This window comes from Chelon labrosus, assembly GCF_963514085.1.
Source record: "Chelon labrosus genome assembly, chromosome: 21".
Lineage (NCBI taxonomy): Eukaryota > Metazoa > Chordata > Actinopteri > Mugiliformes > Mugilidae > Chelon > Chelon labrosus.
The window spans coordinates 9,733,805-9,744,282 of NC_140354.1; the positions used below are offsets into that span (position 1 = coordinate 9,733,805).

At 43.7% G+C, this 10,478-nt stretch overlaps 1 protein-coding gene across 2 annotated transcripts; it reads left to right on the top strand.

The window, feature by feature from the left end:
• The first annotated feature begins 855 nt into the window (after positions 1–855).
• e4f1 (E4F transcription factor 1) lies at positions 856–8,116 on the top strand. Of its 2 annotated transcripts, none has more exons than XM_084570970.1 (14): positions 856–1,000; positions 1,272–1,405; positions 1,497–1,581; positions 2,415–2,596; positions 2,684–2,804; positions 2,894–3,046; positions 3,231–3,427; positions 4,218–4,451; positions 4,586–4,697; positions 4,944–5,161; positions 5,247–5,445; positions 5,536–5,699; positions 6,850–6,912; positions 7,007–8,116. In XM_084570970.1, the coding sequence occupies exons 1-14, from the start codon at positions 904–906 to the stop codon at positions 7,403–7,405; spliced, it is 2,358 nt and encodes a 785-aa protein (XP_084427096.1). In that variant the 5' UTR covers positions 856–903; the 3' UTR covers positions 7,406–8,116. The 2 variants fall into 2 exon arrangements, with proteins under 2 accessions (XP_084427096.1, XP_084427097.1); XM_084570971.1 differs by having other exon boundaries at positions 3,249–3,427.
• The last annotated feature ends 2,362 nt before the right edge of the window (positions 8,117–10,478 follow it).

The window sequence follows — 10,478 nt, forward strand, 5'->3', positions numbered from 1 at the left end:
CTAAACAAATAAATATTGTGCTTAAACTCTGTTTAAGATGAAAAGTACATTAAGGGCCAGCAATCTGGAAACAACAGGTGCCAAAATTATGCTAATTTTGTCTTGCTGATAGTAAACAGGAACAACCAGTGGTTCCCTCAATAGATTCATCAACATAAAAGGGATATTCATAACATGACATACATTACAATGAACGTTCCTCATTTACTAAAACTAGTTGCATGGGGAAGTGTAACATAAAACACAAAAACTAAACTGTGACACACTAAGAAGCAGCGATATATTTAGAGACACGCACATAGTCACGTCTAGAAGCTGAAACGTTTCCTGGGTGGGTGCAGTAAACCAATTCTTTACATGTATGGTGGCTTTCAGAGCCCTTCACAATAATCTGTCCCACTTTCACGTGGAAAACGCAGGTAGAGACTGAATCAGATATTTTATTTATTTTTATTTTTCACGGTGTCTTTTTCGGTATAACGCTGCAATTATTATTGGCTCAAAATGAATTTTAAAAAGTGAATCATTGCCCGTTGGATTCTAGCACAGAAAGAGTAAATTACTGCACAGAAAAGCAGCACAGAATTGAAAAAGAAGTTAATTATTGCACATTGTTGTTTAAATATATACCAGATATATGTGTAATGGGATGAATAAGAGCTGGATATATGTACAATATAATATATATGTCAATATATATAGAAATATAATAAAATGGTTCGTGGACAAAATTAGATAAACACATATTTAGTTATTTTTTTCTTATTTCTGTCGATAAAAAACAGTTTATGTGAAAAACACATACGCACGCGCCCTTTTGTTGTTATGACTACAGGGTCGTAAATCCGCCATGTTTTCCCTCCCTGTTGCAGCGTTGCGACAGAGACGGAGAATTCAAACGACATGAGTGTAGAAAATAATCATACGGCAGAAACAGAGAGCGAGCAAACGAAGGACGGCAACGAGACGATCGCCATTCAAACCACACTGGGAGACGAAGGTTGGTCCTCTTAGCGGCTGAAACAAGTCCGAATTGTTTGTCGTTTTTTTTTTACGTTTGGGCCTAGCTAACTTCCTCCGTCGTGAATTGTTGCTAGCGGCTAGCTGCCATTAGCGAGACTTGCTAGTTTTTATTTCTCGCATGTATCTGCACTCACATTGCAAGTCCAGGTGGTATTTTGAAAAGTTTACACATGCCAGGTAAAAAGCGCTGCACAAATACTCGATGAAGTTGGCAAGTTAGCGGAAAGTGTCTGCCTCTGTGCTTTTAGATGAAGATGTGCACATGTGTGGACGCTGTCAGTCGGAGTTTTCCACGTTGGAAGCTTTCATACAGCACAAGCTGCAACACAGCTGCAAACGCGTTGAAGCACGAAAGGACAACAGCCAGGATGCCCCCCAAGAGGTATGAACTGTGATGGTTGGGGTTTTACATCCAACAATCACAATAAACATCAGGTTCACTGACTAATAATGTTGATCTTTGCATTTTGCAGGAAACTGCAAACACTGAAAATTATTCTTCAGAGGTGAAAACAGCTGAAGGCACATCCTCAGATGAACTGGTGAAGAACACTAATGGTGGGTCTGCAATGTTAACATTAATTCCTGGATTAGTTGTTGATTCATTGCTAGTACCGGGTTGGTACCACTTCTGTCTTCAGAGCTCCCTTGTCCATGTTGACATCATTGCATCCCGCAGCTGCTGGACATGCATGATGTGAATCACCCATTCTAGTACAATTGTCCATTTCAGGACAGTGAACTCACTGTCCTGTTCAAGAAATCAGCTTGCAAGGATTTTAGTTTAGTGACATTGTCCTGCTGGATATCATCAGAAGGCGGGTTCACTGGGGTCATAAAGGGATGGACATGTTCAGCAACGGTACTCGTATAGGCAGTGGCATCTAAACAATAATCAGTTGGTACTAAGGATGGATACATGCTTTCATATTGTTTATGCCGAATTCTGAATCTGAAATTTTAATCTCACAGAAATCAAGACTCAACAAACTTTTGCCGAACCCTTGCAAATTGTAGCCTCGGTTTCTTGTTCTTAACTAACAGGAGGGGCAATTGGCGCGGTCTTCTGCGGCTGTAGCCCATCTTCTTAAAGGTTCAGCATTTTGTCGTTATGATATGCTTTTCTGCATACCTCAGTTTTAATAAGATATCCAGTGCTACCATATACGGGAAAGAAAAGCATAAAATCCTCACATTTCAGAAGCTGATGATCAAATGTTGAATATTTTGTTTATAATAACATGAAGGTGGTGAACTGGAGAAGAAAGAAAATGCTAGTTGCTTTTTGGAGATTGTTTTAGATGGAGATTAACTTGAGTAATGGTATCAAAATGATTCCGGATCTGCATTGGGTCTGAATTGTCGTTGTTTTTGTCCGTTTCTTCGCACAGATGAAAGCAGTGACCAGTTGGGGCGAGGTCGCAGGAAGAAAATTGCTTCTCTTAAAGTCACTGACCAGTCAGATGGGACTGAAGAATCTGTGTCTGATAATGCTTCCAAAGACAAGCTTATGTACAGAGTCAACCAAGAGGGACGTTACATTTGCCAACTTTGTGAAAAGACGTTTAAAACGGTGAGTCGTGCATTTGATTTAAGTGTGTGTTTCATTGAAAAATGTTAGGGTTTACTAATCTATTTTTTTTTTTTCTCCACTCGCTAGACCAACATCTTGAGAACTCACATGAAAACTCACAGTGACCAGAAGAACTTCTCCTGTGGCTTATGCGGGACGTCTTTTCGCACTAAAGGTTCCCTGATTCGTCACCACCGCCGTCACACAGGTACGGAGCGTGAACTGAAGTCAGGCCGGACTGTTGTCGTCTTGTTCGCCTCCAATTAAATTAACCCAACCGTAATTTTTTTCTTTCAGATGAGCGACCGTATCGGTGTACCCTGTGTGGCCAGTCCTTCAGAGAGTCAGGTGCTCTTACTAGACATCTTAAAGCTCTCACGCCCTGCACCGAAAAGATCCGCTTTGTCCAATACAAGGAAATCCTGGTCAGCAAGGATGGAGTGCAGAAAGGTCAGCTTTCAATTTAAAATTTGTGCAGTAGCCGTTACAAAAGTGGGGGAAAAAAACTTGTCATGCAGCTATTAAATTAACACAACACTTTCTGAGTTCCTATGAGCTTTTTAATTAACTTGTTTAATTTTCAATTTACAAAAAAAGTACTTAAACGATAATCCACTGAGTGCTAATTGTTCAGGGGCTGAATCTCATCCAGCTGCAGTGGCTGGCCAGGAGGAGGTGGTAGTTGTGGAACAGCAGCAGCAGCCGGAGGAGCAGGAAATGGAAGTGGAGGCTCAGACTGCTGTTGTCAGTGTGGTAGACGCTGGTTCCCAAGAGGTCCTGCATGAAGTCCACTTCACAATGGAGGTGGATGGAACAACACAAGAGCAACAGGTGAGGATGCGCATTTAAAGTCCGCTATGTATTGTTTCCTTTCAAAAGCTGAATAATTTATATAGTGGCCATCTTAAAGTACAGGTGTGAGCACACCCGGGGCCCATTTGTGTGATCTAAGACCACAGTTGTAGTGTGAATGTGTTTTGGGTCACAAAAACTCACAACTAATTCTATAAATGATCACCTATAAAGGATAAAGGACCATAGCTGATGTCTATTTAATAGTAATGATAGCCATTTAAAAAAATTGTTGTAGTAGCTGTGAACTAGTAAGCGATGTGATCGTGGGGATGTGTGCAAGTAAGCCTCGTTGAGTTAAGTTGCTCATTTCCTCAATAATGTCCGGTCACCAAACTGATATGGAAGCTTCCAGGGTTCATATCATGATCTGAGTTTTGTGTAACCTGAAAAACGTAACATTGGAGTGTATATCAATAAGTAATCAAATAATAATAACGTGATGCGTGTGCATGCTTTCAGTGGGTGAGAGAAACTTTACAGCTTGTTCCAAAATATGCACCATCTGCACAAGTCATGACGCATACACAGCAAACAGTGCTGTCTCTGGTTCTGATACAGTGGTAGCGAGCAGTTAGAGACAGCAGCTGTTACATTAGTCTATTGCGCAACAGTTGGGGACGCATGTGGAAGGAAGTGTTGATGCCAAGTCTGAACGTTGCTGTACATCGATTTCTGTTGAAGATTAAGTCACAGGCATTTGGTGTGAGATATTTTTTCCTGTAACTCGTCCCGTTCTTTTGGTAACTTGTTTTTTTTTTTTGGCCAGGTGGTGGTAGAGCAGTCTCAGGCAGAAGCCCTGGCTGCTGCTGCGGCCGCAGGTGACAATCTCATCTGCCAGGCCATCCTTAACTCTGGCATCGCACTGGAGACGGAGGAAACGGTGGTGGAGGAGACTGCGCACACAACCGAGGAGATGACCAAAGTGGTTTCCGACGGGCCCGATACTGACAAGGGTGTCATCGAGATCCAAGTTAAAGAAGAGTTTGTGGAGATGGAAGAGGTGGGTGTTGGTAACTGGCATTGACAGGCATGTGAACTCAGCACCCAAGGAAGTTTTTTTTTTTCTTTTCTTTTTAAAGCTAGTCTCAGTTGAACTCATATTCTATTGTCGTTCCTTTTCGTTTTCTTTTTCAGGAAACAAGTGACAGTGGTGAGCGGGGGTCATCGAAATTGCACACGTGCCCACACTGTAACCGCTCCTTCAAGGGCTTAAATTATTTCCGCTTCCATGTTAAAGGCCATTTGGGTAGGTTCATAAGTAAGACTCGCAGCATCACAGTCTCTCCATCTCATGTTCTGTTAGATAGTCCTCTATACGCAATTATATAGTCTTACAACCAATCAGAACAGCAAATATGTGACCTGATGGGGAACTAGGCACAATCTATTGGAGCGAGTCACATCAAAGAAGTCTTGACGCAGTCTGATTAGGTCATTACATAAAATGGTTTTGGGATTTGATTTCTCTCTATACCTTTTCCTCTTAATACAGGTTTTAAGCCCTTCAAGTGCACACTATGTCAAAAAGAGTTTCTGACTGGCTACCTGCTCAAGAAACACATGGAAGTCCACGTCAGCGAGAGGAGATACAAGTGTGGCGAATGTGGCAAGCTCTACAAAACCATCGGACACGTACGCGAACACATGAGGGCTCACTCAGACGAGCGACCCTACCGCTGCTCGAGATGCAACAAGGGATACAAGACCAAGGTAGCGCTAGTTGAACGTGCTGGTCGCGCAGAAATATAAAAAGCATTTCACCGCTGTCTATGACACGCGTCTTTACGTCGCACAGAATGCCTTGCAAGTGCACCAGCGCACCCACGGGGACGAGAAACCCTACGTGTGTCAGTTCTGCTTGAGGGGCTTCAGGGAGAAAGGCTCTCTGGTGCGACACATCCGTCATCACACCGGGGAGAAGCCTTTCAAGTGCCCGAAGTGCGGACGTGGCTTCGCCGAGCACGGGACTCTTAACCGGCATATGCGTGCCAAAGGTAAGGCTAGTGTAAGGCTGGTAAGGCTAGTGCAAGTGTTTGCTCTGGTGACACAAGCGCTCCTAAAAGTACATGTTGTTTTTCCACCAGGAGGCTGCCACAAGGACGACTGCAATGAGGAGCAAACTGCTGTGACTGAAGAGCAGGAGTCGGTGGACAACCTTGCTACAGCGGCCATCATCTCGGAGGATCCTCATGCAGTCTTGGTGGAGTTCTCTTCGGTGGTGGCAGACACACAGGAGTATATCATCAAGGTGAGAGCTACAGGGAAACAGGGTTAGGAGAAACATGGTCCCTCCCTTAACATTATGGATTTAAACTTTGAAGCACGTTGTTTGTTTTTTTTTTAGAACAGTACTTTCAATTAGGATGCCAGAGCATAGACCACTGATATTTCATTTGTTTATAGAGACGTGGTTAAGTATGAAAATACTGACTTAAAGGGGAACTACTGTTTTTTACAACCTGGACCTTATTTCTGGCAGAAAATACGATCGTTTACTCACCCATATAACTTTGGTGTAATTTGTAGTACGTTCGGGAGACATCCTCGTATACCCATATAGTGGGAGTGACTGGGGCACCGAAACACAGCCTCTAACTAACACGCTATCTGCCTCGAAACTCGTTCATTTCACCAATATTTTGTGGCACCCTCCACTGTCGGCTTGTTTACGTGTAATTTGCTACTGCTGTGGTTCGTCCACAACCTCAGAATCGGAAAAATATTCAGCCATGTTGCAAAAAACTAGCAGTAGCAAATTACAGGTAAACAAGCCGACAGTGGATGACATCATCTAGGTCAGAAGACATCATCCCGGATGATGATAACGGGTAACTCCAGACTCAACGGGGAATAGCACTAGCGTATCATAACAAAATATTGGTGAAATGAACGAGTTTCGCGGCAGATAATGTGTTATTTAGAGGCTTCGTTTCGGTGCCCCAATCACTCCCACTATATGGATATACGCAGATCTAAATATCTCCCGAACGACTCCAAATAACAACAAAGTTATATGGGTGAGTAAACGATCGTATTTCATGCCAGAAATAAGGTCCAGGTTGTAAAAAAACAGTAGTTCCCCTTTAAGAACGAAAAGACTCCAACGATGTACCAAAGGTTATTGATCTTTGAAAAAAACGGTTACTAACAGCAAAGTTTCAGCTGACCGCAAATAGCCATGTCTTGTGGTCACCTGTTTTTGATGGCTGTGCTTTTAAGCATAGTGCAGCTCAAACAGCTTTTCTTTTTTTTTTTTTTTGTTGAAAAAGTAGAGCTGTTTGTCATATGTAGTTAATGCCTTTTTTAATCACGACCGTATTAAATGCAGGGATTCAACAATCCCCAAAGGAATATTCAAGCTATTAAAAATTTGCTTTTGCTTCTCTGCTGGCATCCAGACTCAAACTGAGGAGGAAATTCAGGAAGAAGGGGTCACGCTTATTCAAGACAGCCAGAATGAGGTCAGTATTCACACGCGGGTAGCGCAAAGGAGAACAAATACGTAATCTTTATGCCGTACACCAAGTGCATTTATTTGCAACCTCTCCCTCCCAGATGGGAAACCACATCATGAAGGTGGTGCAGCAGATTGTCAGCCAGTCGCAGAGCGCCGGCGGCACGGGCAGCCACCAGATCATCGTGCGCAACGTGGCGGTGAACGAGGACGGCCCGTCCATCTCGGACTGCGGCGACACCATCACCATCGCCACGCCGGAGAGCCTGACGGAGCAGGTGGCCATGACGCTGGCCTCCGCCATCAGCGACGGCACGCTGCTGGCCGCGGCGGGCGCGGTGGAGGCGGCGGAGGAGGAGGATGAGGAGGAGGAGGGGGGGACGGTTACCATGGTTACCACCGAGGAGACGGTGGAGGAGGAAGTGGAGACGGTGCAGCAGCAAGAGGGATATGTCATCACCTCCCCAGAGGAGGTGGAGATTCAGACTGTCATCGTATGATCAAAGAGGATGCTAACTGCGGACTGTAATGAGTTTCGACTGTAACTGTGTAGCCAATTACTGTAGAGTTTGTGTGAGCGTCGAGTGTGTGTATGTGTGTGTGTGGGTGAATTATTTACAAAACTAAAGCCTAAGTTCTTGTAAGGTTCATAGACATTTAAAAAGCAAGAAATTCTGTGTGACATGAAGTGTGCATGAGGTCAGGCTCTTTCATGTGTCGGATCTGTGTCGACTGATTTGCTAGAGTTTATCACTCCATTCAATGTGCTTGCTAATTTTTGAAATGCTAGTGAACACAGTTTAAAATAATTCCTATTTATTTAGTGAGACTTTCAGTTTTGAAGTCCTGAAGTGACGAGTGTTTCTTTTTGATGGTACAAACTGAACACGTTTTTGACTTCATTCGTTGCAGCCGGCTCTCGGTTCTTTGCCGGCGTTCCGTTTTTCTTTTACTACCTAAGGTGACATCACTTCAGTGCAGTTTTCCCCCCCCTGCTCTCCGACGTCTGGGACGGTTGCAGTTTTTAAACTTTTAGTTTGTTCGACGCGTGACGGCCCGGGTAGTTTCGATGGAAGCTGTGCATGTGCCTGCCTGCCCTGCCTGTCTGAGGCCGTCCGCGATGCAGTGTTGCCGGTCGGGATGCACTAGTGCACAGGTGTAAAAATGTGCTCGGATTACCTTAACGGAGTTTGCATCCAATAAATGCTATTTTCATACACGGCTGACTTCACTTTGTTTTCAGTTGTCACCCTGGTTCATGGTGGGGCCTTTGTGTGGAGCTTGCTTGTTCTCCCTGTGGCTGTCCCGGTTTCTCTCATATTCCCAAGTCTTGGGTAAATTGGTCATTCAAAATTGTCCATACATGTGCATGTAAGTCTGACTTGTTTGTCTTCCTGTGTTAGCCCTGTTATAGACTGATGACTTGCCCAGGGTGTACCCCACCCCTTGTCCAGTGCCACCTGGGATACGCTCCTGCCCCTTAGGACCCTCTACAGGATAAGTGGTTATGGATTGATTTAGCTGTGGCCTGCTGACATCTGGTTCTTCCTGGTTTTTACATTTATTTGTGTTAATTTAACATCATGTGGCATAGTTGTTGGCTATGAAAAATAGTTTTACAATGTATTTAATTTGTTTTAGAAGTGTGGATGTACACCAGTCAGGTATAACATTATGACCACTGACAGGAGAAGTAAATAACATTGACCATCTTGTGACAATACAATGTTCTGCTGGGAAACCTTTGGACCTGGCATTCGTGTGGATGTTACTTAGACATGTACCACCCACCTAGACCAGACCAGGCACCCCCACCCCATAGCAATGACACTCCATGATGGCACACAGACGGTTCAGGAACAACTCAAAAAAACATGAAGAACAACACAAGGTGTTGACCTGGCCTCCAAATTCCCTAGATCCCAAACTGATCAAGTCCACAGAGGCCCCTCCCCTCAACCCATAGCACCCAAAGGCCCCCATTAACAACATCCTATTGCAAAACACCACAGGACACCCTCAGAAGGCCCATGTCCATTCTCTGATGAGTCCGTTCAACAGTTTTGGAGACGCAAGGGAGACCTACACAATATTAGGCAGGTGGTCATAATGGTATGGCTGACCTGTGTAAGGCCTACTCTAATGTATACACAGTAACACAGAGTGTGTTTAAGCAGGTTGTGTTATTTTCACTCCTCTGGTAAATTCTCCACAAGCTGAGACACTGCAGCAGCTGATGCATTTGACCTTGAGCCCATCTTCCGGGTACATCTCTGTAAGTGGTGCTCCAGTATGGAGTTAGAATCATGCCAAAACCTCACACACACACAAAACATGTTTTACTCACGCCCAACGATTCACAAACAAACTCAGTGTGGTTTGCAAATACAAAACATCATTCACAAACTAATGTATTTTGTTTTGCAAATAAGAAACGTACCTATCAAATAAATAGATAATGCTTCAGAAACAAATGCAGTACGTTTTACACATACAAAGAAACATATTTCTTCAAGTACAAAAAAATATCCTTCGAGTACAACAAAAAATCCTTCAAGTACAAAAAAATATCCTTCAAGTACAACAAAAAATCCTTCAAGTACAAAAAAAACCCCAATTCTACAAATACGAAAACTGTCACGTGACTTTTGGCACAATCTTACCACTGTCACGTGACTTTTGGCACAATCTTACCACTGTCACGTGACTTTTGGCACTAATTTTCCGCCTTGCTGATCCACACACAAATGCCTTCAGATCCACACACACAAATGCCAGTAAAATGTCCTGTAATTCACACTCCATAACAGCAGGTGGCGCGGTTGAGTCAATTTAAGGCCGCCAGGACGAACTTTCCCTCCCCCCAAATCTTTATTAAGGCCACCAACAGGAGCTAGCCTACCATGTGTGGATTGGACTTGCCGCCATCGAATTTAACGCAATGAGCAGCCAACAGGTGAGTTTGCGGTCGTTGCTGGTGAAAAATCAAATGTTAAATAAACTCCAGAAATGTCTTTCGTGGGTAGGATGATATATGTAGCTTATGGTACCGCAGGAGCTAACCTAGCTTACACCGATAAGGCTAACTTAACTTTTCATTCTGTTTCTGACTTCAGTGACTTAACACCACTCCTCAGATGGTGCTCAAACAAATGTGTGTGGCCCAAGGTCGTCTTTACTTCAAAATTCCGTCTTAAGACCAAGACGTATCAAGTGTAACGCTATATGTGGCCATAGTTTAATTTAGTTAAGTCAGAAACAGAATGAAAAGTTAAGTTAGCCTTATCGGTGTAAGCTAGGTTAGCTCCTGCGGTACCATAAGCTACATATATCATCCTACCCACGAAAGACATTTCTGGAGTTTATTTAACATTTGATTTTTCACCAGCAACGACCGCAAACTCACCTGTTGGCTGCTCATTGCGTTAAATTCGATGGCGGCAAGTCCAATCCACACATGGTAGGCTAGCTCCTGTTGGTGGCCTTAATAAAGATTTGGGGGGAGGGAAAGTTCGTCCTGGCGGCCTTAAATTGACTCAACCGCGCCACCTGCTGTTATGGAGTGTGAATTAC

What these genes read in the sequence shown, in the direction of transcription:
- e4f1 (XM_084570970.1), top strand. Translation starts at nt 904, where the DNA reads ATGAGTGTAGAAAATAATCATACGGCAGAAACAGAGAGCGAGCAAACG. An exon ending in ACAAGGGATACAAGACCAAG is followed by an intron (nt 5,162 to 5,246) that starts GTAGCGCTAGTT and finishes TACGTCGCACAG; the next exon opens with AATGCCTTGCAAGTGCACCA. An exon ending in TTCAAGACAGCCAGAATGAG is followed by an intron (nt 6,913 to 7,006) that starts GTCAGTATTCAC and finishes TCTCCCTCCCAG; the next exon opens with ATGGGAAACCACATCATGAA.